General features: G+C 46.7%; 1 protein-coding gene across 4 annotated transcripts in view; it reads left to right on the top strand.

Moving 5' to 3' along the window:
- The window catches only part of LOC147685008 (uncharacterized), a 2,279,237-nt gene that overhangs the window by 810,469 nt on the left and 1,441,508 nt on the right, over positions 1-27,260 (top strand). For all 4 annotated transcript variants that reach the window (XM_086940905.1, XM_086940907.1, XM_086940908.1 and 1 more), the window contains one exon: positions 19,706-20,243. In XM_086940905.1, coding sequence (XP_086797031.1) covers positions 19,706-20,243 — 538 coding nt within the window. The remainder of the gene's footprint in view (positions 1-19,705; positions 20,244-27,260) is intronic.

Genomic DNA, 27,260 nt, shown 5'->3' with positions numbered 1-27,260 from the left:
CATGTGCGAGTTCAGATCCAGTGTTTGTATGTTTTAGATGTAGCTTTACTGCCTCCCATCCAGCTCCTGACAATTGTATAGATCACATCACCCACAGGCAAATTGGTGCACCCGCACAGTTGCATCGCGTAGCATGCCTGTCGCGCACAGAAAACCAACGATAAATACATCAATACCATGAAAGGGAAGCCAAACAACAATTAATCGCATCAATAATTGTTTTGTTTGAAACAATCAGGCTGAATTTAAGGGAAGCTGCAGTCGGGGTCATTAGGCAAAGCTGGGCAGATCATGCATGTTACACGCAGCACAACGCGGGTGCGAGACTGGAGCAGCTACAGAGATGGGCAAAGATGAGAACACGGCGCACTCTAGCGGGCGACGTGTTAACAATTTAGATGCACACAACGCTCATGTACATTTTATGAACAGAAAGAGACACTTGTAAAAGCGTGCCAGTGTGTTGAAAACCACGCAAAAGGTGTGATGGGCGCAGTCATCTTAACCGAACAATGCCACCCAGTACTTCTGTTGTAAATGAATGCTTCGAGGCGCTATATGAAACAATGGTACCAGGCACTTCGTGTGCGCCCCTCTGCTGCCATTTCAGCTCACCAGACTGCACACCCCTCACTCTCCATGTGCTCGCTCGCCTTTCCTTTGATCTCCACCGCAACTTCTCACAGCTCCGCTCCCCCACATCAGACTTCAAAGGAATGCGCTCCCCCGCCACAGCAATGCCGAGAGCTTGTTTAATTTCATTTTCTTCCAGTGCAGCTTGTTTACTTAGCTGGGAGCTTCGCTCGTGCCTTTGCAGAATCGAAACTTTTGTGGCAGAGGCTCGAGCTTGTCTTGTTTAACATGCATTCAGGTATCATAATTATGCTGGAATTTCAACGGATTTCTTACATTGCTGCAGTTTTCTCACATAAAGCAGTTTCAGTCCGCAGCACGCTCTAGTACAATTTCAGGGCTGACTTCTAAAAAAACATAACCCCCCCCCCCCCCCCCCCCCCTCCAAGATTCGCACTCCCCCATTTCATCCCCATTCTCGTGGTAAATACGGCATAAATAAAGCTTGTAGGATTTATCGACGCTGCTCTGGGAACGTCCGAGAGAAGACACATTGTCACTGTGCTGTTCGGCATCGTAACACAGAGCTCGGAAACCTCACAGCCCGGGAGGCTACCAAGCACGATGTAGCATTTAAATACAACGTGTGACGTAGTTCAAAGATGCATACTCGTTATTCTGATGCAACAGTACTGAATGCTAGAACATATAATCATGCAAGGTTCTTGGATACATAGGTATGCTATTTATTTTTTTCAGCTGTCTTTTTATTCTGCTGATTCACAATGCTACGGTGAATGAGTTACCTTACATCATGAGCATTCAGTGCGTATTAGAGGCATTCATTTCAACAAACATCGCCAGTCCTAGGTGGTGCTCATCTGGAAAGTAATAACAAAAAAAGTAACCCAAAATCAGCTCACAGACTTGAGGAATGTTCGGCAAACACACACAATCCTATGGTCCGCAAATAGATACTTGCTCGTATTCCATTTGGCATTCAAAAATATGACTTGCCCAACATGTTCGCTATCGATACAGTAATGAATGTTTCGCCTCATTAGTGCGTGAATCGAGGGTGGAGCTAGTATTTGTACCTTACACCTCCTAAAACAGGATGTTACCGACGTTCGTCAGTCGCCAGGCAGAATGGAGGGCTTTATGTGCTTGTGTATGTGTGTGTTAGAGTAGGGGTGAGGGTGGGGGAGGAACATTATTGACCTGCGTGTGCTTTGTGTTTACTTTTGTTAGAATTGGGGGTCTCTGGTTGGCGCAGTGCAGCACTGGCGACAAGCAGGGACCCTCTCCTCGAAGTCAGGCCAAAGTATTACCCACAAGAATAACCCCTGCTCACCCTCTAGGTAGTGTGGCGCAAGCAGTCTAGGCTAATCTCTGGGGCACATAGGGTTAAACGTTTGCAGCATCACACACAACAACCACTAACCCACCACACAATGACACTAGACTGTAGGTTGTGTAAAAATATATCTCTTTTATATAGATTTAAAGCAGGTTTGTAAATACAGTCTTTGTACAGTTCAAAATGGTCCCAGTTACTTGTTCAGGTTGCCACAGTTTTAAAAGCAATTTTAGTTCTTAAAATGTAAGGTTTTGCCTCTCTAGGCAGTTCACTGAGGTTAGTATGCTTTGTAGCGCTCTCGTACGCTCTGTACGGCTTCAAAAAAGGGGCCCTACTAAACCTCACGCATCTAGCGTGAGACGGCGTACGACGCGAACACTGAACCCAGCAGTGCGATGCGTACCAGCCTCAGGAGAGCCTCGGTACGGCGCGCATAGGCTCGGTGTGAAGCGGAAGGCGTACCAGCCTCCAGGGAACACAGTACTTGCGCACTGAATGTGAAGCGCTCCACGAGGCACTAGAGTGAAGCGGGAGGCGTACCAGCCTCCAGGGAACAGGCGTAAGCTGCAAACAGTACATTGGAGATCTTTGTAGGGGATGAAGGCGGCAATGCAGGGGTCGGCTCGAAGTCCCGCGTCGCGGTGTCGTCCTTGGCTGATGCGAGCGACTGCTCGACAGGTCGGCGTTGCAGCGCGGGTCGGGTCAGTCGGGCAAAGCACCTCGGTCCTGGAAAGAGGGGGCAGGGCCCCAGGCAGCAGAGTGAGGCACAAACAAGCCTCTATGAGCACAGGGGGTGCTCCTTCTCTCCCCGCGCCGCTGCTGCACACGAACGGTGGCAGCTGGGGCTTCAGGGCAACTTCTCCTTAGGAGCAGGCGGGCAAAAGGCAGAGTCCGGTCTTGCGGTGCAGTCCGCAGTTAGGCAGGCGACATGCACTGCTACCTGGCAGGCGATGTTAGCTGGGGCCTGCCAGGTAGCAGATGAGTTGCTCTGCGTGACGGGGGTGCCCAGGGCCTCTCAGAGGGCACAGTGATTCCTTCACAGCGAACTCCGCTTTTCCTCAGGAGGGTTACCAGGCAGATGCAGATCCCACGGCAGCTTCTCTTTCCAGGGGGGGTAGAGCCCACTGTTCCTGGGACGCAGTTCAGGGGGCAAGTTCCACAGCAAGCCCTTGGAGATTGTCAGATGCACAAGTAGGAAATAAAGCAAAGTTTCTTCTAGTCTTTCCCCTCCTTCAGCAGCAAGGCGCCCACCACAGGCCAGTCTCTTAGGCTTAGAGACAGTACTCCTCCATTCAGCTTCCCTAGGTCCTTCTCTTCGGGCAGAGTTAATTCTTGGTGTCAACAGGATCTAATTTACAAGGAGCAGGGCTCCTACTTTTATACAGCATTTTCTTTGTTCTTGCAGGCCAGGGGGTCCTCTGCATAACTTCTTTCAGTCTCTGAGCACTTTGTTGGGTGTACTCTGGTTTCTGCTTTCACTGTGAGGGGCAGGCACATCAGACACTCCACAGGAGGTGGAGCCAGCATTGTGTGGGCAGGGGCAGCCTGAGTATCTTGTTGACAGTGCTTCGCCTCTCCTGGGCCAGGTGTCTGGCTGAGTCATCAGTCTCTCCCCAGGGGGCGGAGCCAGCATTGTTGTGGCAGAGCACAACTCTATTCAGAGTCCAGGGGCACTCCCACCACCTGTCATCCCCCAGCCCTGTCACTCACATATCCCAGACAGTCAGATACACATCCTAGCAGAGGCGGGCTGAAATGGTTAGGAAAGCAAATGCTAGCTTTCTAAAAGTAGCATTTGCAAACAGAGGATATTAAAATAAACTTTACTAAAAGAAGTATTGTATTATTCTGAGTTCAGGCATACTAAACTTGACTTTCTACCATGTTCCCTGAGCCTGCTGGGATTATAGGGTGTAATAATTCCAGCAGCTCATCTTGGCCTAAGAGAACAGGTAGCCTTACAATAGTGAAAAACGAAATTGGCTGTAATTCACTATTAGGACATGCCACACACATCAGGGCATGTCCTACCTTACACTTACAATGCACCCTGCCCTTCGGCCTACCATAGGGGTGACTAATATGAAGTTAAGGGAAGGTTTAGAGGCTGGTAAGTGTGTGCACTTGCCCAGCCAGCATGACAGTACCAGACTGCACGCAGGTTCTGCAGTGGCAGACCCTAGACACATTTTAAAAGGCTGCTCCTGTGGGTGGCGCAACCAGCGCTGCAGACCTACTAGAAGTATTGGCATTTACAAGCCCTGGCACTCCTGGTGCACTTTACTGGGGACTGACATAAATCCAATGAACCAATCAGGAACATCAATCATAGTTACACTTTACATAGGAAGAGCATATGCACTTTAGCACTGGTCAGCAGTGGTAAAGTGCCAAGAGTCCTAAACCAACAAAAACAGGTCAGAGGAAATATAGGAGGAAAAAGGCAAAAAGTTTAGGCATGACCCAGCAGGAAGGGCCAAGTCCAACAACTCTGGTCTGTTTTACTACGGGGGCCTTGTGCTGCGTGGACATGCTCAGGACAAGCTCGCCAGACACCTGGATATGGGGTTGGGTCTGTGCTGCCAGACACCCCTGGCTCCACTTAGTTGCACATCTTTCACTTGACGCAGGATGATTCCTTTACGCACACGTCCTTGTTTATCTTTTTTTTCCTCCGCCATTTTGTCCTCTCATTTTCATTTAACCTGATCTCAATCTGTTCTCTGGCTTCAGCCACCTATCCTCTCTCTCTAATACTTTTGGTCCAGGTCTCATGAACTCTCCTCTCATATTTTCTCCTCTGATATCTTTCTCTCCCCATGTACCCCTCTTCGCATCCCCTTTCACTGGCTCGCAGTCAAGAATCAAAATTATGTTTAGGGATGGCTCCACTGCTCAGCAGTGAGCATTTAATTTAACACACTAAGCCATCCTGGTAGCAGAAAAGTTTTGGAAGGCACGATCCGGTTAGATGTCAAAGAACAGAACGCACTTTAGGTTTTTGTTTTATTGTTGAACTTTAGTACTCAAAGAAATATGTTGAAAAAACCTCGTTTTTTTAAGATGGGGAAAATTAGGTTTTTATGCGCTCTAGTAATTTATGAGACTCTTGTTGCAAAAAGTACATTATAAAACACAGATACAGGCACTTAATTTTTTTTTTACAGGAATTCAGTTTGCAACATTCTTTGTGTACATCTCCTATTCATTTAATTATGTACCACCACATCCATCATCACATCCACCACCACCACCACCACGTCCACCAGCACCACCACCATGTCCAACACCACCACGTCCATCACCACCACGTCCATCACCACCACGTCCACAACTATCACGTCCACCACGTCCACCACCACCACACCCACCTCCACCACCACGTCCACCAACACCACCACCACTACCACCCCCACCACCACGTTCACAACCACCACATCCACAACCACCACCTCCACAACCACCACCTCCACCACCACCACCATGTCCACCACCACCACCACGTCCACCAACACCACCTCCATCACCACCGCGTCCACCACCACCACCATGTCCACCACCACATCCACCACCACACATGTCTGCTTATAACAACATTTGCAATGCAATAGGTCTTTTATTACTGAATGTTTGAGCTATTGGTGTTGCATTATTATTAGCAATGACAATAGCTCAAACTTTAAAAATGCGAGACCTATTGCCTCTATCTATCGCTCTAACTCTATCTATCGCTCTAACTCCATCTATCGCCCTCACTCCATCTATCTATCGCCCTCACTCCATCTATCTATCGCCCTCACTCCATCTATCTATCGCCCTCACTCTATCTATCTATCGCCCTCACTCTATCTATTTATCGCCCTCACTCTATTTATCTAGGGTAAAGAAGTTTTTATTAGCTATTGGTTTTAATATTGCATGGGAGACAGGTGTATCGGTGTCTAAACTGGAGATCAAGAGAGCATATTGGCTATGGGTTGATGCCCAAGATTCTAGAGATACCAACCTGGGCAGGTTGACAGTTGAGATCCGTCTACACAAGACAGTACATCGTCTTGAACCCTATCTGGATTTCATTAGGAAACCCAGAGATAGGGCTCTTTACATCCAGTTCAGACTGGGAACTCTTCCGGTTCGTAAACGCACCTGTAAGTGGAAACCCCCCAACCAAACACCTGTCGATTGCCCGTTTTGTACCGATGCACCTGAAACTATCCCACACTTTTTCTTTGTATGTCGCGCTTACAATAAACCTAGGTCGAAATGGTTAAAACCGGTCTGCCGTCAGCTTGAGACCAAGAATCATGCCTCCGACCTTAGAATCTTGCAGACAGATCCCAACACCACCCTAGCTTGTGGGGTGGCCAAATTTCTTAGTTGGGCGTGGGTGATCAGACTGAAAGATTTAAGATCATTTTACAAGGCGACTACTTTTTATTTATGTTCAAAGGCGTAATTGGTTTAATGATTTTTTACTGTTGTATCCCTGTCTAAGTGCTTATTTAATGTCTTTTATAAATGAATTGCATTTTAACTGCCAATGTGCTTTTTAAGATATTTCATATCGAAATAAAGCTTTGTACTACTACTGTTGCGTGCTTATCTAGGATCCTGATCGATACTGTGACCTTATGCCCCTATTCGGCTATAAATCCATTTATTCCCTATATTGGCATAACCGTTCAAGTGCGATATTCAGAAAGTCATCTCTGGCCTCACACGAACAGAGCCACATTCCAGAATAGTTTTCTCTGCCACTTCCTTTGCAACCAATTAGTGCAATGACAGAGCAGAAGTCACTATCTGAGATTCCTAGATTAACACTCCGAGTTCTTCAACAAGATAAAAACTCAGCAAACCTGGAAATCCCCGCTTGCTGTGTTTTGATTAGTAATGGAACTCTAATGAGCAACTGATAGCTATCGCTTCCTAGTGACATCTTTAATTGACGTCTTATGTCCAGCAAACTTACGTCAAACCAGGCACCTGTCAGGTATAAATATTACCAACATTGCCTTAAGCAAATGTCCTGTTGCTGCAGCCTGTTGCCCGTCGCTTGATGAAGCTGCTGTATGCAAGCTGCTGATACCATTATCTCTGCCAAAGCGCGAACAATGGTGTGGTGAAACTAGGAGCTGAACAGCCGTCCCTCTGCGAAGAGCCCAGCAGATGCCAGCTGCCCGCGGACGCTGTCCCCCCTCCTCCTCCTCGACGCGCTGAAGAGAGACGCTGTCTTTCTCCTGCCGAGAAATCCAGCTCCAGCGTTTCTGGTCTACCCTTGCGGGTGACTGGGATACCGAGTTCCCCCTGAAGGAGATACCAGACCTCCATCATTCTATTCAGAGGTATGGTGTTGACTAAACCCTTAGTGAGAATTCTTGAAGCAAACCTTGGCAAAACCAACTTAACTTAAAGCTACTTACTTACTCCCCTCCCAAGTATTAGGCTTAGGTCAGGTACACTGGGGTAGGCGTAGTTAGAAGCACCAGTTGAGTATTTTAGCCTAATGTATATATGACTGTATATATGTTTTATTACTTTTAAACCATTGTATGGCTAAGAAACCATATCAATGCTTTTACAGTATTATTTCGCAATACTTATCTTACTGTACGTACTTTTTATAATAACAAGTCTTGCAATTGTGGCAATTCAATTCTCTTGTACGAGAAGAAAGACTGTTCAATAAATGTTAACCCTTTATTGACATGCGCCCGTCTCTCTATTCTCTACATATTGTGAAAGTAATCTGCACTAACCTGACTGAGTAAAATACATGTCTATTGTTTCACACGACCCTAGAGATTGACTCTTGATCTGAGGAGCAAAGTTGTCATGTTGCACGGTTGTTGGAAAACTGAATCCCTTCTTGTCTGTGCCATGGAAGCTGATCACTTCCTATGCAGAGAAGAAAGTTTCCAGTGACCTCTGAGCTAGTTGGTAACAAACCCAATTAAGTTTAGCATAGTCAGTAGAGGCCTGGAAGATCCGCACTTCTACGTCGATACTACTGTTTATGTTATTCCAATGCGCAGGGCCTAGTGGGAAACTAGGAACTACACTACATGGCGCCCAACGTTTGGTAAGGCGATAAACTAACGCAAGATGTTAGAGTAACTCAGTCGTGCATATTTCACACAGACCCCTTTCTCCCGTAAATACTCCAATAGACGTCTGGAGTGGGTGAAAGGTTAAAATCCGCCCGAACTCAGTAGGAAGAGATTCCTATGTAAAGCTCTGGTTTATTCAACGTTGAAGGATACAGTGTTCCAAAATATTGTGCACCTAATCTTTGTCACCTTGGAGACCTACTCTGCAAAACCTGCATTTATACAATGCCAGGAGAAAACTGAACCACTGGGGCCGCAGCAGATGCGACTCAGCAGGGTCCCGAACACACTGACCCGGATGCAATTATCATCCCGGTACATTTAAGAAAATCTAGAACGTTAAAACTTATAGAAAACGGACTGACACCTCAAGGTGGTACAGTAATTTTCGTGATAGAGGCTCACGAATATCGGCAGACAGAGGTATTCTATTCATGGATAAACTTTCCAGCGGCAAACGCTAGAACAAAAGAGTTTCACTATTACAAAATAGAGAAACCTCCGGAAGAGTACGCTCCTTTCGAGGAGACTGAAATCCCACTAAAATTCCAAGAGCACCTGCTCTGGTTTAATAGCGCCCTAAAACATAATGATCATATTACCAGGCTCGGTCCACTAGGTAGACCAGGAGCAACGTGGCCGGTTCTAGCCAGCTACACACCACACCCGGACATTGCAAAAATATCAAAAGAAGAACTCTTAGTTAACATAAGAGAATTGACAAAAGCATGTAGAGAGTTAGTAAAATTATTTATTAAAAATAATTCAAACACTCCTAAAAAGAGCTGGGATGGAAATAAACAATCCACTCCCAAGGAAAAAGTTTTCCAGTCCAGAGGAAGGTCTCCTCGACGGAGGGAAAGAACTCCGACTCGAGAACACCAGTCTCCCCAGAGGGAGCCCTCTGAGTAAAGATATAACCTTAGAAATAGGGATAATCTGAAAAAACCTGATAGATATCAAAGTATTGATACACGTCCCTCTCAATCTTTTTTGCAGAAATCGGAAAGAAGAGGACGGTCAGACCCAGGAGAGCACACCAAGTCCAAAGACAAGGAACCTGCTCAGAGTAAAAAATCTCAATTTCCAAAAAAGAAGGTAGCTAGTATTAGAGTAATCGAACATGCCGAGAATACTGAGGACACAGTTGAAAAACGGGGAGTGGGCATTGACAATGTTGGACAGTGCAGCAGAAATCAGTATAGCGCGCAAGATCTTGATGAGTCATCTGGAGACAGTGGACACGAATTAAAACATTCAGGTTGAAACTGCCGACACCAGCCTTAGCGAGCCCCATAAAATATACGAAATAACATTGCGTATAGAGGGTGATAAGACTAGGAAAATAAGAGGTCTATTTTGGGATAAGCTCTCAAAAGGCTATGATATTCTGTTAGCTGAAAAAGATTGGCCCCCAGAGTTTGTCAGGGAGTGCCCTCGTGGCGAAGAAATGATTATGCCTGCCTTCTCGAATCACATTCCGATTCATAAAAAATATACATATGCAAGGAAATGGGCAGTAGCCCAGGCACCGGCATTATATAAAAATCATGTAGGATGGGATGAGGACTCTCCTCCCCACAAAATCCAGTTAAAAAGTGAACCAACTGCCCAACGGCAGTATCCCATTAAGCAAGAAGCTAAAAAACAAGTCAGGGAGATCTTAGATCAACTTGAGTACCAGGGGGTGATTGAAACATGCACCTCTCAAATGAACAACCCTTTGTTTCCTGTCTCCAAGCCAGACAATTCATATCGTCTAGTTTTGGACTACAGACACCTTAATGCATGTTGTAAAACTTTTGCAGTACAAAACTTGCATAGTGCAGCCCTAATGAATAACATAGTTAGGAAAAAGTATAAAACAACATTAGACATATCTAATGGTTTCTTTTGTCAAAACATTGCACCGGAAAGCAGATATTTGACCGCTTTCTCAGCATTTGGGTCGCAGAAAAAATTCTGTCGACTCCCACAGGGGTTCAAGAACAGCCCAGGACTATTCTCAGCTAGGGTAACAGAGTTACTACAAATATATGATGGAGGCATTATCTTACGTAGATGATATCTATCTCACAGACGACGACTTGGATACTCACTTGAAAAGAGTGAACACCATTATACTTGGGTTCGCAGCAGAGGGTTACAAATTCAACTTTAAAAAGTCCCGAATTGCCCATCTGACAGTACTATTTTTAGGGTACGAATTATCAAGTGAAGGGAAAAGCCTAGCGGACAACTTCTTAGAGAAGTGCGCTGTACTCCAAGCTCCAAAAACGCTGAAGAATTTACAATCCATACTAGGTTTTCTGAATTTCGGAAGAACTTACATTCTAAATTACGCAGAGAGGGTTAAACCACTCTACAAACTAATTAAACCTGATTTTAAACAAATCAATTGGACTCAAAAACACAAAGAAATTTTGAGATCACTGCAAACAGACATGTTAGCTAAAACTAAATTAGATACACGTGACAACACACGCAATCTTGTAATCCGAGTCATCCCAGGAAGATGCGGATTCACGTACCTAACCTCTAATGAGGGAGAAAAGGTACCTATTTCAATTAAATCTCACTTGTACACACAAGCAGAAAAAGCATTCAGTCTCACAGAAAGAACTGTGAAAGCAGTGCAAATCGCATTAGCAAATGAACGAGAACTAGCACACGGCAAAAGGATTAATATCCTCACAGCGGAATCCGCCTTCGAGGCGCTATTCAGCCCAGTAAACCTGCCTACAGTCTCACTGGATCCGAAATGGATACAGTGTGTAGATTCTCTAGGAGCGGAAGATGTGAGATACTATTTCGCTCCGCAATTCGAAGAACTGAATGATTTAGAATATGAAGAAGAATATCCTCTGCCAATCGAACTTCTGCCTCTCCCACAATACGCCTGTATAATCTATACAGATAGATTTGTACAGCATTTCAACGTAGAGAGCAAATCCTACGATGCAGCCTGTGCGATTGTTAAAGGTCGTTGGCTGTGCGGTAAATTCAAACCGAAAGTAACAAAAACTGAATCTGTAAGAAACTGTTCGGTTCAGAGAACTGAAATCAGATGTTTAAAGATGGCGCTCGAAAATGCAGAACGTGAATTCCCGACACTTATCGTGTGCGATTCTCATTTTTGCGTCAACTCTTACAACAATAAATTGCAGAGGTGGATTGAAAACGACTACAAAGATGACACAGGTGCCACAATAAAGCATAAATTGCTCTGGAAACAGGTAGCTCTTTTACACAAAGAACTACAAAAGACTCACGTGATACACGCACAGAGTCTTCAACGTGATGGCGTTCACGTTGCAGGGAATTCATTGGCTAATACAGCCACAGCGGAAGCAACTAAACCGGCTTCCGTAGCCACAAAAAGCGTACAGAAAAATACATAGACGGGGAAACCATGCTGGCAGTAAAAACAACCGTAAAAGGCGACTGTGCAGCACTACCCGTAAACTATCCACTCAATTATGCATACGTAATCGATGCAAACTCCGTTCCTTTTGCTCGAATCCCTGGAGTGGGGGACAGAGTAATTCCAAACAGGAGCAGGAGGGGCTTCCTCTTACTGGAAGCACACATGGGGTTGGGTCGGAGACATCAAACAATTAAGGATTCTCTGAAAGAATTGCAATCAGAGTACTGGTGGCCAGGAATGAGCATAGATATTCAATGTTTTGCTCAAAATTGTGAAGACTGCAACAGAGATCGCAGTAATGAACAGGCCAGTGTAGTTTAAGGAACCCTGATAGACAGCATAAGGCGGTCTATCTGCGCAATCAAAGAATAGAAGCGCGTCCCATTGTACGTCGTTAAGGCTAAACACACTTAAAAAATGAGGCCTCCAGCGCTCGGCTGACGCTAGAACTGTTATAAGAGAGATCTGCGAGTCTTTATCGGCACATACGCAATTACCACGTTCCATTCTGACCAGGGTCCTGCTTTCAGCTCTCGAGCTTATAAGGAGGCCATGGCCAGCATGGGAATTGGGTTGCGGTATTCTTGTCCGTCGCACCCCGAAGGGAATAGTGTGGTAGAAAGAAAAAACCGGGACATAAAGCGATCTATAACAGCGAAGGTATTAGGTTCAGGCGCTGGGTGGGTCAAACATCTAATAAGTGTCCAGACCAGTCTTAATAACTTGCCAAGAAATTCTCTAAAAGGTTTCAGCCCATACGAACTATTGTTCGGAATTAGAATGAACATTCAGGACCTCGATAGTCAGATATCAGTGGTACAAGAAAAAACAACAGACTTTGACATCAAAGATCGTTTGGCTGTTTTACAGGAACAGAATGAAACAAGAAAATCCTTATGCAACATAAAGTTAAAACAACAACATCTACCACTGACGAGGCACCACAAGCAACAGCCCCAGCAAGGCCTGTCTGGATTCCAAAGATTGGGGATCTAGTCAGAGAACAAATCGCGGTGAAGAAGGAATTTTGGCCTTCTTACAGAAAAGCAGTACCTGTCTTGGCAGTCACCGGAACAAGATCAGTAGTACTACTGCCCCTTGCTGGTAAAAAGGAGAACAGAGTCGTGTCTATCGACCTGGTAAAACCACAAGCATGTGGCCTATAATCAACAGTTGGCCCAGTGGACTCCCAAGAAACAACAGAATACCCAAACTTGAAACAATCCAAGAGGTTCAAACTGAAAGACTAATCACATTCGATCAGCCTGCAGTGCACAGAGAAGGACTATGCAATAATGCCATGGAACTCGTGCCTCTTGAGACACAGATTGAAACAGTTTGTCTAGAAACACCAGTCTACAATAATGTGGCATCAGAAAGTGCTACCGAGAGACAGATTGAGAGAACAATCCCAACAATTGACAGAACTGCCTCTGGTTATTTCATCAACTTCGACAACTTCTCTGAAGATCAAAACGACCCCGAAGTGATGCCAGAAACAAAAAAGACTTTTAAAGAAAAAGCAACGGAACTCTTTCATCAACTGAAGGAAATCTACCTTATTTCCCCTTGGTTTGAGTTCTGGTTCGGTGTAGGTGTATTTTTCCTCCTGCTTTGGCTCATCATGGTACTTTGTTTGGGAAAATTCATTGAGGGAAAATATAGTAGAATGGACACAGCAAGTCAGAACATCAACCTAGTCCTGAAACCACACAGATCATCACACGTGAAGAAAAGAGAACTGTCAACAGTAAATGTCACAGCAATTCCAATACCTGGTGGGGTAGTATGGGAGAAAACTGACTATGAGATCTATGGTCCGGTCGAAATCCTGAAGTATCCTCCTCAACTGAAGGTTTCCTTAAGTGACTTTGTAAAACCTAGTACATTCTCTGATGATTGGGACTTTAACAGTATTAATGACATGATGTCTGATTTAGTAATGTCAGCTAGATTCACAGAACATGATTATTTACAAGGTTCATCTAGTTATGAGCAATTATTCTGCTACACACATTATGGTGATCATTACTTGCATAAATCTGCACAGCCTAGAAAGGTTTTTATGTATAATCAATGGGAACATTGTGCTACACCACCTAAAAGCAGTTCTAAAGCATTTTTTGATAATTTCAAATACTTCTCAGGGTTTAACACCAGTGATGCAGAAACGTTTTATTACAAACTGTTAGATAAAACAGGAATGAAAACAATGCTGACAAATTCTAAATTAATATATTCAGAAGCATTTTATGACAAAATGATGACATTTGGTTTTGATTATTGGAAAAATAACATTGAAACGAAAACAATTTGGGGTACAAAAGACTGGCAGGTACAAGGCATTGAAGCACTATTCAGAACCTGCATGATACCAGAACAAATGATGTTTTTAAATGACACAATACACCAAACATCCTGTCTTGGCCTAGCTAAGATCAAAGACCTTAAAACACCGTCTATTCCAAAGCCAATACCTGAAAATACAACTGCAGATATTGAGTTAGACGTATCTAAAATTTTACATTTTAACAGAACACATCCTGATTGGAAAAAGTGGTTAATCTGGCCTACTGACACAAACAGCTGTCAAGATAGATTCCTGAATAAAACACAGGGGTTAAAAATGACCAGACTAGACCCTAGATACTCCCAGAGACAACATCCAGGGATAGTAAACACATACAGTGTAGGGAAACTGCCTCGAATGGCTAACATCATCCACACTGGCTGAAATTAAGCAACACTTGTCTTTACTAAAAGATGGTGCTGATTTGCGCAATTTCATTCTTGGACCACGCAAACAGCGTCAAAAGCGTTTCATAGCGACCAGTATCTATGCTGCGTACAACAAGGCTTGGAAAGTCACACAAATTGAAACAGCAGAGAAAATACGAGAAATTGATCGTATTAATTTGGAAAAATCACTTTCTGTAGTGGACAATGGCTTAATGACTCTGTCCTCCAGAATATATTCGTTGGACAATATTGCATCTTCTGCCTTTGATGTGATAGACAGAGACTTGCTAATGTTACAACATGGCCAATCTCAATTACGTTCTATTATACAATTAGGCTGGATGCTGCAAAATCTTCGTTCAGGCTATGTGCCTTGACGTTTAATCAACACAACGTCATTATTTTCCATTTTTAACCTTACTGATAAACAAATCAGTTTGGCACAGAAAGGAGCAGACTATACAATCCTGAGCATCGAAAAACTTGAGAGATTACCATTGACAATGTCAGAAAGTCCTGTCATTGAATGGATAATACACGGAATTATCACAATTCCGATAACAACTTTCCGATTTAAAAAGTGCCTTGAATACATACCTACTGGCCAGTATGAACGATTGGGTAAAGGTTATGTAAAATCAGAATGGAAATTACCATACACACATTCTTGCTATAGTGACAGCGACAAAAATGTATTTCTTAGTGGTGAAAATTGTAAACATTCACTAAGCGGTATACTTTTGTGCCAGGGTATTAATTTACATGGAGCTTGTGATGGAAATTCTAACAACCTTTCATGCCACCAGCTTGTCACACCTGCAACTCAGATAGAGCCCTTCTTTATGCAACTTGCAAACGGGAGTTACATTCTTAGAACGGATAACAGATGTTGTGGCCTTGTGCCAGGGAAAAGTTATCTAGTAAGAGTAACATCCATGGTCAAATGCTGTATGCAGGCATTGTTCCCGAGTGGGCCTGCAGACACAGTGACTCCCGTCTGGCCTTGTCTGAATCTCTATTCTATACGAATTGATACTTTAAGCAAAATGAAGTCTGTTCTTTTGCAGACAACAGTGCCCATAACGTCATCAAAAGAGACGTATGATCTTCTAGTTGCAAGGACAGCTACTGAAGTTCATGAACTTTTATCAACAAATTGCCCCGTGCATTTCGTAGAAATGCTTAGCCAACTTCTTAACATGTCTAGTGCCACAGGCATCCCAGGCATATTTAAGACGATTTTTACGGGACTGCTAACACCTTTTCAAGCAATTTTGGGAATCGTTCCTAATTTTGTCCACTCTGTTTTTGGCGACATACCCCTATTTTTGGGACTTGTAGCAGGGATTTTATTTTTGACCCTCCTGCTTCGTTATGGCAAGCCAAAGCTCAGACATAGCTCCTATGGGAATGGAAGAGAAAATCCTAGCAATGCGCTACCGGGACAGGATAACTAACGTCCTTGGATTGGCCAGGCTGAGAGATCTAAACATGACCTGGTTCCTTTCATTCAGACCTATATGGCAGAACTGTATCTCACCGGTACTTCGATGTATGCTATGTGGAGATGAGTGCGTGTTGGACATCTGTCTGTCACTTCCATCAGCAGTACCAATGGACGTCGATACTTTGCTCAGTCCGATAACGGCTCACGCATTGTGTTGTCCCCAGCGGCTACCAATCCTGATGACGGCATTCGTTGAGACTCCTGTGCTACGACTAGGTGGTAACAGTGGAGCGAGTGACAAAAGCAACATCACCCAGGTACGACCTTCTGTGAGCATTGCTGATCCCGACTATGATGACAGCAATCATTCTCATACCTGCCAAGTTACAGCACTATCGAATTTGGTTGAACTGTCACCTGATTTTGTAGACCAATTCTTTGAGAGCCTGTCTGATAGGATGTTCTCACCCGAACAAAAATAATAACTTTGGAGAAGCTTTCCGACACACAGCGTTCCCATGAACTCTGAATTCGGCCTTCAGTTTTGAACAACAAAAACTGCTAAAAGCGTTGGAACTCTATTGGCCCGTTCAAGCATTAATTCTTTTTAATTGAACACTTTTTAATATTCACCCTTTTTTGGCACAAACAATTCTTTGCTTAAAGTAAAAACTATTCTTAGAGAACAGAAGCTTCAACTTCTATTTCTAAACACATCTAGAGACATAACAACCTTACACCAGCCTCTAGCACATTTATTGCAATGCATTTATATGTGATGATTTATCTCGCCCTTCTTCTGTTTCAGAGATATTTCATGTGTAGTTCTTTTTGCATAATCGTTCATTGATTCCATATGCAATAATTTTTGAATGATTTCTATGCTTCAAAACGTACAGTACCTATAATTTTCACGTATTACATTATACGCCTATTTCGAATGCATTTATGTATTTTGGGGTGGGCAATGTTACACATGCATCTTATTGCTCTAGTTTTAGTAATTTGATGGACATGAACCCGTGGAGTGGGTGTTGCGTGCTTATCTAGGATCCTGATCGATACTGTGACCTTATGCCCCTATTCGGCTATAAATCCATTTATTCCCTATATTGGCATAACCGTTCAAGTGCGATATTCAGAAAGTCATCTCTGGCCTCACACGAACAGAGCCACATTCCAGAATAGTTTTCTCTGCCACTTCCTTTGCAACCAATTAGTGCAATGACAGAGCAGAAGTCACTATCTGAGACTCCTAGATTAACACTCCGAGTTCTTCAACAAGATAAAAACTCAGCAAACCTGGAAATCCCCGCTTGCTGTGTTTTGATTAGTAATGGAACTCTAATGAGCAACTGATAGCTATCACTTCCTAGTGACATCTTTAATTGACGCCTTATGTCCAGCAAACTTTCGTCAAACCAGGCACCTGTCAGGTATAAATATTACCAACGTTGCCTTAAGCAAATGTCCTGTTGCTGCAGCCTGTTGCCTGTCGCTTGATGAAGCTGCTGTATGCAAGCTGCTGATACCATTATCGCTGCCAAAGCGCGAACGATGGTGTGGTGAAACTAGGAGCTGAACAGCCGTCCCTCTGCGAAGAGCCCAGCAGATGCCAGCTGCCCGCGGACGCTGTCCCCCCTCCTCCTCCTCGACGCGCTGAAGAGAGAAGCTGTCTTTCTCCTGCCGAGAAATCCAGCTCCAGCGTTTCTGGTCTACCCTTGCGGGTGACTGGGATACCGAGTTCCCCCTGAAGGAGATACCAGACCTCCATCATTCTATTCAGAGGTATGGTGTTGACTAAACCCTTAGTGAGAATTCTTGAAGCAAACCTTGGCAAAACCAACTTAACTTAAAGCTACTTACTTACTCCCCTCCCAAGTATTAGGCTTAGGTCAGGTACACTGGGGTAGGCGTAGTTAGAAGCACCAGTTGAGTATTTTAGCCTAATGTATATATGACTGTATATATGTTTTATTACTTTTAAACCATTGTATGGCTAAGAACCATATCAATGCTTTTACAGTATTATTTCGCAATACTTATCTTACTGTACGTACTTTTTATAATAACAAGTCTTGCAATTGTGGCAATTCATTTCTCTTGTACGAGAAGAAAGACTGTTCAATAAATGTTAACCCTTTATTGACAAACGCCCGTCTCTCTATTCTATACATATTGTGAAAGTAATCTGCACTAACCTGACTGAGTAAAATAACTGTCTATTGTTTCACACGACCCTAGAGATTGACTCTTGATCTGAGGAGCAAAGTTGTCATGTTGCACGGTTGTTGGAAAACTGAATCCCTTCTTGTCTGTGCCAGGGAAGCTGATCACTTCCTATGCAGAGAAGAAAGTTTCCAGTGACCTCTGAGCTAGTTGGTAACAAACCCAATTAAGTTTAGCATAGTCAGTAGAGGCCTGGAAGATCCGCACTTCTACGTCGATACTACTGTTTATGTTATTCCAATGCGCAGGGCCTAGTGGGAAACTAGGAACTACACTACACTACTACTATCTATCTATCGCCCTCACTCTATCTATCGCCCTCACTCTATCTATCGCCCTCACTCTATCTATCTATCGCCCTCACTCTATCTATCTATCGCCCTCACTCTATCGCCCTCACTCTATCGCCCTCACTCTATCGCCCTCACTCTATCGCCCTCACTCTATCGCCCTCACTCTATCGCCCTCACTCTATCGCCCTCACTCTATCGCCCTCACTCTATCGCCCTCACTCTATCGCCCTCACTCTATCGCCCTCACTCTATCGCCCTCACTCTATCGCCCTCACTCTATCGCCCTCAACCCTCACTCTATCGCCCTCACTCTATCGCCCTCACTCTATCGCCCTCACTCTATCGCCCTCACTCTATCGCCCTCACTCTATCGCCCTCACTCTATCGCCCTCACTCTTATCGCCCTCACTCTTATCTATCTGTCTATCTATCGCCCTCACTCTATCCATCTATTGCCCTCACTCTATCTATCGCCCTCACTCTTATCTATCTATCGCCCTCACTCTGATCTATCTATCGCCCTCACTCTATCTATTGTCCTCACTCTATCTATCGGTCTATCTATCGCACTCACTCTATCTATCGCATCACCACAGCATAACTCAGCACCACCACAGCATCACTCAGGGGCACCACAACATCACTATGCGCTACCACAGCATCACTGAATGTCACAACATCACTCGTCGCCAACACAACATCACTCCGCGCCGCCACAGCATCAATCTGTGCGACCATTCAACAACAACTGGTTCAAATATGTTCTCTCAATGTTTCAAGCTTTATTACAAATGTCACAAAAAGATGTTAATATTTCACTACTGTTCTTGGATTTTCGTCACAATAAAATACACTGAACATAATCTTCACAAAAGTTATTTACAAAAGTTTAAGCTATTGCCATTATAAATTACAATAACTTTTATTTAGGTATTAATTATTTAAAAAATTAAAAGCTATTGTTATTTGTAATATCAATACATCTAAGTCACGTAAATACAACACATATTGCATTAAAATGCTATAGGTGTCACATTTGCGAAAGTTATAACTATTGGCATTGTAAATGACAAAGCTATTAATTTTGCTATTTTCAAAACCAACACACAATTAAAAAATGTGTCATTTACAATACCAATAGCTCAAACTTTCCTAATGCGAGACCTATTGCATTGCAAATGCTTGTGTTTCTTTTGGGTTGTTTGCTTTTCCCACTTTTACATTGTATGTGCCCTGGGGTATGGTATTCTGTTGAATTCGAATTGATTTAATCCGAGTCATCATGTCCTTGTAATGTTATGCTGGGCTTCCTATCTTGCTAACTACCTACTGGTTCTATGTGGTAATAGATATGATTTCAATTGTATTACCTCGTGTTAAAATGTAATAAATAGATCAAACAAAAAAAAGAGAAAAAAACAGAGGTAAATATCTTATTTTCAGACTTGATCCTGGCCTAAAGAGTTTCCAAGTTCACCAGTCACATGTAGATCAAGGACTTAGTTGTTGTTTCTTTTATTTCCGTAGATTCGCCTGCCTTCAGGAGACTCAATATGTGAGCGCTTCTCTGCACACTCGCCACTGCGCAAGGTAATAGAACACGTGTCTCGGCTCCATCCAGAGCTGCAAAATTTTGACCTGCTCCAATCCTTCCCAAAGAAGATATTTAGTGCAGCTGAACACTGCTGCACCCTGGAATCTTTGGGGCTAACACCTAATGCTACCCTATGCGTTCGTGTCAGAGAACAGAAACCTGTAGGAGACACCAACAGGGTGCTTGGCCAATTTATTCCCATTGATAATCATTTGGAGCAGTCCAGTGATGTGCAGACAGAACATGAAACATTGGATCGCAGGCCTCGAGTGCTTCCGGTGGAAGATCACTATTCATGGGGGAGAGGCGAGACTCTCGGGCTCCGCAGTGAGGACCTATCACCAGAAGCACTGATGCAGGAAGGCGACGGCCTATTGCCACTCCTGAGCTCCCCTGCCCGTAAAGTCACCCCAGGAAGTCCAGGGATACATGGGCTGTGGAAAACCCCATCCGGTCAGCACCATCGATGGGGTAAGAGGCTGCCCTAGTTGGTCTAAGGATTGGAAATACACAATGTTAAAGCTGAAATGTATGGTCTTGTGGGCGTGCTTCCCATGGTGGTTAAATGCATTGTGGTAAGGCTTAAATGTGCAATATCTGAAAGAGACACGTTAGTGATAGATTCCTTACCTTAGAATATCCCCAGGCGTCAGACTGGATCCGGAAATTTTTGCGCAGCAGTACCCTTGCGCGTCAGTAGGCGTCGGCTGCCGCTCCGTGTCCGTCGTCGGCGTCGTGGACGCCGTGATGACGTCGTCGGAGTACATGGACGCTGCCTCTGCGTGCTGACGTCCGTTCTTTTTTCCGCGCCAGCAAGCGCAGATCTGGAAAAAGCAGTACTTCTAGTCACTTTTTGACTAACTTATTGGATCATTCTGATCATCTTTTCGAAGCCGAACGACTCCGATCGGTGCCATAGAGATGCCTGGATTTAAGCACTGCGAGGATTGCGACCGCACGATGTCGGTCATGATCCTCACCGTCGGTGTCTACTCTGTCTAGGCGTCGACAAGGCCTGCCCCGACTGCCGGGCCCTGTCTTCGAAAGCCAGACGGGAGCGGTCCCGCAGGCGACTTGAACTCCAGCAGTCGGCCCGTGCCGCGAGAGGTCCCAGACCCACGGGAGGACGAGGGACAGGTTGCGGGGTCGGAGCCACCACAGCTCCGAGAGTCCGCACCACTCCTCCGGGTCGGGTCGAAGTCGTCGTCAGGTAAGAAACACAAGAAGTCGAAGAGGCGTCATCGCTCTTCTGACTCCCCCCGCCGCTCGAGCGACGCGGCCGGGGGTTAGGGTGACACCGCCCACACGCCTCCGTCGGAGTCGCGAGAGCCGCGTCCAGCTCCACACCCTCCGGTCCCTGGGCGAGACGCGACGCCGGAGGAGATAGAGCGCTTCCTCATGGTCCCGACGCCGCCGACGCCTTCGTGCCCGGCGCCGCAGGACCCCACTGGATCCGCTTCGGGATCTGAGTCATCGCCGGTGGACCTTACGACCCCCCCTGGCGTCGGTCCGTCAGGTGTCACCTCCGGCGCCGCCGTCCCCGATGCCTCCCTCGACCCGGTTCCGGCATCGGAGCGGCGCCGCAGGGCGCCGCTCTCGACGGCGCTTGGGGAGTTTTACTTCAATGAGCCGGCCCCATCAATTGACAACCCTGATTATCAGGGGATGGGTGATGAGTATTAGGAGGGGTCTGAGGACCCTCTGACCCGAGAGTGTCAGTCTCAAGAGGACTGGACAGGTGGACTTGGGGATGCCAGTGGTCTGGACACCTCACCAGACACTGGTTTTGTCTCACCTCCTACCGTGGCTTCGGAGGAGGGGGCAACCTACAGTGTGCTGTTGATGACGGCAGCCAAGGCCTTGGGCCTTGAGCTCCTCGTCGCGGCCATCAGGACTAACCTCCTCACTGAGGTCCTTAAACCGCAGTCAAGCTCGGCCGAGCCTCTGCTGCCCTTTAATGAGGCCTTGACCGACGTTCTTTTGGGCACTTGGTCCAGGCCCGCTACGGGTTCACCCATAGATAGGAACGTGGCCAGACGCCACCGCCCGGCCCCGGGCGACCCATGTTTCCTGTCCATCCACCCCACCCCCGAGAGCAAAGTCATCCAGGCATCCAATTCCCAGACCGCATTCCCGTCGGCTCCGCCGGACAGGGAATCCAAGAGGTACGAGCAGTACGGTAAAAAGATCTTCTCCTCCCTTAGTCTGGGATTGCGGTCTTCCAACACCGTATGCCTCTTGGGCCGCTACACCCACTCTCTGTGGGATATGGTTGCGGAAGTGCTGCCAGAATGTCCTTTGGAGGTACGGGCCAAACTCGGCCAAGCCCTTCTGGAGGGCCGGGATGCAGCCAAATATTCTATCCGGTGTGGGCTGGATACCACCAACTCACTAGGTAGAGCGATGGCAACTACGGCGGCGGTTAGACGCCACGCCTGGTTGAGGTCCACCAACTTTTCGGCCGATGTCCAAAACACACTGATGGACATGCCGTTTGATGGCCGTCGCCTTTTTGGCGACAAGGCAGACCATGCACTTGAGCGCTTTAAGGACTCCAGGGCTACGGCCAAGTCCTTGGGCCTCTCGGCCCCGCGCCAGCAAAAGGGTGCCTTTCGCTCCTTTCGTGGCCAAGGAAGGGGTGCCCCCACATGTGCTGCCAGCCACACGCCGCAGACTAACATCCAGCGTGGTGGCGGCCGTGGAAATCGCCGTGGAGGCGGTTGAGGACAACGGCGAGGCTAGTCCACACCCTCCCCCGCAGCATTTGCCTCTAAACCCTCCGAGTCCGTGCTTTTCGGCCCACGTGACGACAGTGGGGAGCAGGGTTGGCCATCACCACTCTCACTGGCGCACTGTCACTTCGGACAGGTGGGTGCTGCAGATCGTCCGAAGAGGCTACTCCCTCCCCTTCGAGACGACTCCTCAAGCCATGCCACTGCAACACCACCGCGTATCGGGGGATCATTTGCGGCTTCTGCAGGAGGAAGTTTCGGCCCTCTTGGCCAAGGGGGCCATCGAGCGCGTTCCTGGGCCGGAAGTAGGACGTGGTTGCTACTCCCAGCCCTATCTTGGACCTACGGAACGTCAACGGCTTCCTATGGAAGGAGAAGTTCAAGATGCTGACTCTGGCTCAGGTCTTAGCTGCCCTGGACCCAGGAGACTGGATGGTAGCGTTGGACTTGCAGGACGCTTATTTCCACATCTCCGTCCTGCCGGCCCACCGGCTTTACCTGTGGTTCACGGTAGGCCCCGAGCACTTTCAGTTTACCGTGCTCCCCTTCGGCCTTACCAGCGCCACACTGGTGTTCACGAAGGTGATGGCGGTGGTCGCAGCTCATCTGCGCAGGTTAGGGGTTTCAGTCCTCCCCTACCTCGACGACTGGTTGTTGAAGGCGGGCTAGCCCCAGATAGTCGTCATAAACCTCCAGACGACGGGAGACCTATTGCACCAGCTGGGGTTCTCCATCAATGTGCCGAAGTCACACCTGTGCCCCTCTCAGAAGCTCCTGTTCATCGGAGCGGTTCTCGACTCGGCGCAGTTTCGGGTTTACCCACCCGAACAGCGGGTTCGGGATATACAGGCTCTGATTCCAATCTTTCAGCCTTTATCCCGAGTTGCGGTCAGGTTAACGCTGCGGCTTCTGGGGCTGATGGCTTCCTGCATCCTTCTGGTGCATCACGCCCGTTGGCGGATGCGGGCTCTGCAGTGGGACCTGAAGTTTCAGTGGGCCCAGCATCAGGGCAACCTGTCCGACCATGTCCTGATCTCGGAGGGCACTGCGAGACAGCTGAAGTGGTGGCTCACGGACCGCGATTGGGGCAGCGGTAGATCCCTCTCCCTTCCCCAACCGGAGCATGTAGTTGTGATGGACGCATCCCTCCAGGGCTGGGGAGGCCACATGGGAGAGGCGGAGATCAGAGGCCTCTGGTATCCAGCGGAGTCCCGGCTCCATATCAACCTTTTGGAGCTGCGGGCGATTCGTCTAGCACTGAAGGCATTTCTCCCCTCTGTCCGAGGGAGAGAAGTGCAGGTGTTCACGGACAACACCACCGCCATGTGGTACTGCAACAACCAGGGCGGGGATGGGGTCGTGGACCCTCTGCCAGGAGGCTCTGCGCCTCAGGTAATGGCTGGAACATCAGGGCGTGACCCTAGTGGTTCAACACTTGGCGGGTTCTCTGAACTCCAGGACGGACGAACTCAGCCACCGGTGCCTGATGGATCACGAATGGCATCTGAACTCGGATGTGGCGCAAGGTATCTTTCTGCAGTGGGGAGAGCCTTGGTTAGATCTATTCGCCACCGAAGAGAATGCGCAATGTCATCAGTTCTGCGCGTTAGAATTTCCGAGGCGGCACTCGCTCGGAGACGCTTTTCGTCGCAAGTGGAGTTGCGGTCTGTTGTACGCCTTTCCGCCTATACCACTTCTGCCCAGAGTCCTGAAGAAGATCAGGCGCGACCGGGCACAAGTCATCCTTGTGGCTCCGGACTGGGCACGAAGGTACTGGTATCCCGAGCTACTCAGTATGTCAGTCGATCCCCCGGTTCGTCTGCCTCTTCAGGAGGACCTTCTGTCGCAGCAGCAAGGGACGGTCCTCCACCCGAACCTGTCCAGTCTCCACCTCCATGGTTGGAGATTGAGCGGCGACAGTTGAGGCCATTTGACTTGCCTTCTGAAGTCTGTAACATCATTCTGGCAGCCAGGCGTTCCTCCACAAAGTCGGTATTTGCCTGCAGGTGGAACAGATTTGTGGTATGGCGCACAGCAAAGGCTGTGGATCCTCTCTCTACCTCTCTTTCTGAGGTTCTTCTCTCTTCTTTCTCTTGCCCAGCAGGGCTCTGCTCTGGGCACTATCAAAGGCTACCTTTCTGCTCTTTCAGCCTTTTTGAGGCTGCCTGATCAACCTTCTTTGTTCAAGTCCCCTATTGTTAATCGATTCCTGAAAGGCATCACACATACATTCCCTCCTGTTCCCTTTGTGATGCCTCAGTGGGACTTGAACTTGGTTCTTACTTTTCTGATGTGCGCTCCCTTCGAGCCACTTCACAACTGTCCTCTCCGCCTTCTTACTTTGAAGACTGCCTTCCTGGTAGCCATCACCTCTGCCAGGAGAGTGAGTGAGCTCCAGGCTGTATCCTGTAAACCTCCTTTCCTTTCGATCCATCCGGACAAGGTTGTGTTGAGGACAAGGCCTTCTTTTCTGCCCAAGGTAGTCACAGCCTTCCACATCAGGCAGTCCATCACCTTGCCCACCTTCTTTCCGCCTCCGCATCCCTCGAGAGAGGAAGAGAGGCTCCACCGTCTGGACCCAAAACGTGCGCTCTCTTACTATCTAGATCGCACACGCCAGTTCCGGGTGGATGACCAACTCTATGTTGGTTACGTGGGCGCCAAGAAGGGAAAGGCGGTACACAAGTGGACCATCTCGCGGTGGATCATCTTGTGTATCCAGGCGTGCTACTCCTTGGCTAAGAAGGAACCCCCTGTTGGACTGAGGGCTCATTCCTCTCATGCCACAACGACTATCACTGCGCTGGGCCGAGGATTGCTCTTGCAGGACATTTGCCAGGCAGCTACGTGGGCCTCGCTGCACACATTTGCAAGACATTATTGCCTGGACAGCCAAGTCCGGAGGGACCGCTTCTTTGGCCGTTCCGTCCTCCAGGACTTTCTGGTGTGATTATTGGTTCGCAGACCCACCACCGGGGTTGGTATTGCTGGGGTATCTATTATAAGGTAAGGAATCTATCACTAACGTGTCTCTTTCAGATGCACAAGTTACTACTTGTGTAACGATATATCTGTAAGAGACATTCGTTAGTGATAGATTCCTTACCGACCCACCCATCCTCCCCGTTCTGCGAACCGATATCTCGGGTTAAGGTCATCCCCTTTCAGGGCCCTAGTTTCAAGGCACCAGTGTTGGTTTTTAGCATAGCTCTGCATTTCTGGCGTGGAAAAGCTGCGTCTAAGAACTGACGTCAGCACGCGGAGGCGGCGTCTAATTACTCCGACGACTCATCACGGCGCCGACGATGGACGCGTAGCCGCTGACAACGCCTACCGACGCGCAAGGGTACTGCTACGCAAAAATTTCCGGATCCAGTCTGGCGCATGGGGATATTCTAAGGTAAGGAATCTATCACTAACTAATGTCTCTTACAGATATATCGTTACACAAGTAGTAACTTGTGCGTCAATGAGGTATTTGACCACTATGGTATGCTCTCATGATCCAAATGTAGGCTGTGTGAAAGGACTGGCACACTGTTGATTTTTGGTGTACAGACTTTCTTAGCATGTCTCATCGTGAGAGACATACACAGTGGGATTAGCCTTGAGTCACCTTTGCTTGACTAAGAGAACTCTGGTCATGTTTCTGATGGAGACATGCACACTGATATATGGTTGAAGTACTTAACATAATATGAGAAAGATACACGTTTTTCCAGTTTCATGGTAATAATGTGCACAATGGTAAGGGTTGACTATATGCTGTCACAGAGATTAAAAAATCCCTTGTGCATGTTTCTTGTTTGGGCACACAAAGTGAGTACGGCTGACATTTCTCATGGGGCTCTGCACAATATGGTAAGCTTCGAGAACTCACACATTGTTATATGAGAGACAAAGTCATTATGTAGCTCTTAGGGGACACGCAGTTTGTGAGCAAGATGCTTTCAGAGTAGAACTCCCGGGAAATAGGCCCTTTTAGCAAAAAATCCGAAACATTCTGTAGTAAGAATTAAAAAATGTTAAAGGAAAAATTGACATCAAACAATTAGCATTTAAAAGTCTAAATATCTTCCAGGAGGCCCCAATTGAGGCATCCTCAGAGCGTTCACTATTGTTTATCAGAGGTCAGTTAGCAGTAGGTACCTAAGCTATTATTACATACAGCCGTTTTGGGGTCTGTGGGGGTGGGGAAGTTCTCTACTTCAGGATAGGTACTTATTTAGGTCCTTAAAGGCTGGCAATGTTGGTCACCCGTCACCCAGCAACAGAAATACATCTATAAGGCCGTGGACATTTGTCCAGGCATACTTGTTCAATTTCTCTTCTATGGGGCGGCTGTGCATGTTTTGTACTTCCTTTCTTGTGAGTGTAACCTAACACGCCCTGCAGTAGGTTACTGCTGGATACCATTCATCCCTTGAATATGTTGGGTACCTAGTAAAATCTTTTAGATCTGAATGACATGTATTCGTCAGTCTATCTGGAACCATTTCGCCATTCAACACTTGGGCCTATCCTGTTCACTGAATATGTTGGGCATTTGGTACCAGTTCCTCATTTTAGTTCCAAAATCCGCAGTTACTCGTTTGTGCCAACCTGCCGGGAACAAAACTCCTTTAAAAAAACCTTAACGCAAACAATGTAACAGAAATTCATGGTGCAACTCTCCGACTGCAACACTACTCGTTAACTGGTCTAGTCGTACAGCCTATCCTAATTACTGCACACACTAAGAAAGTAACCCTTTAAC

This window comes from Lissotriton vulgaris, chromosome 10 (assembly GCF_964263255.1).
Source record: "Lissotriton vulgaris chromosome 10, aLisVul1.2, whole genome shotgun sequence".
NCBI classification, from domain to species: Eukaryota; Metazoa; Chordata; class Amphibia; order Caudata; family Salamandridae; genus Lissotriton; species Lissotriton vulgaris.
This window is presented reverse-complemented; position numbering and strand designations above follow the sequence as displayed.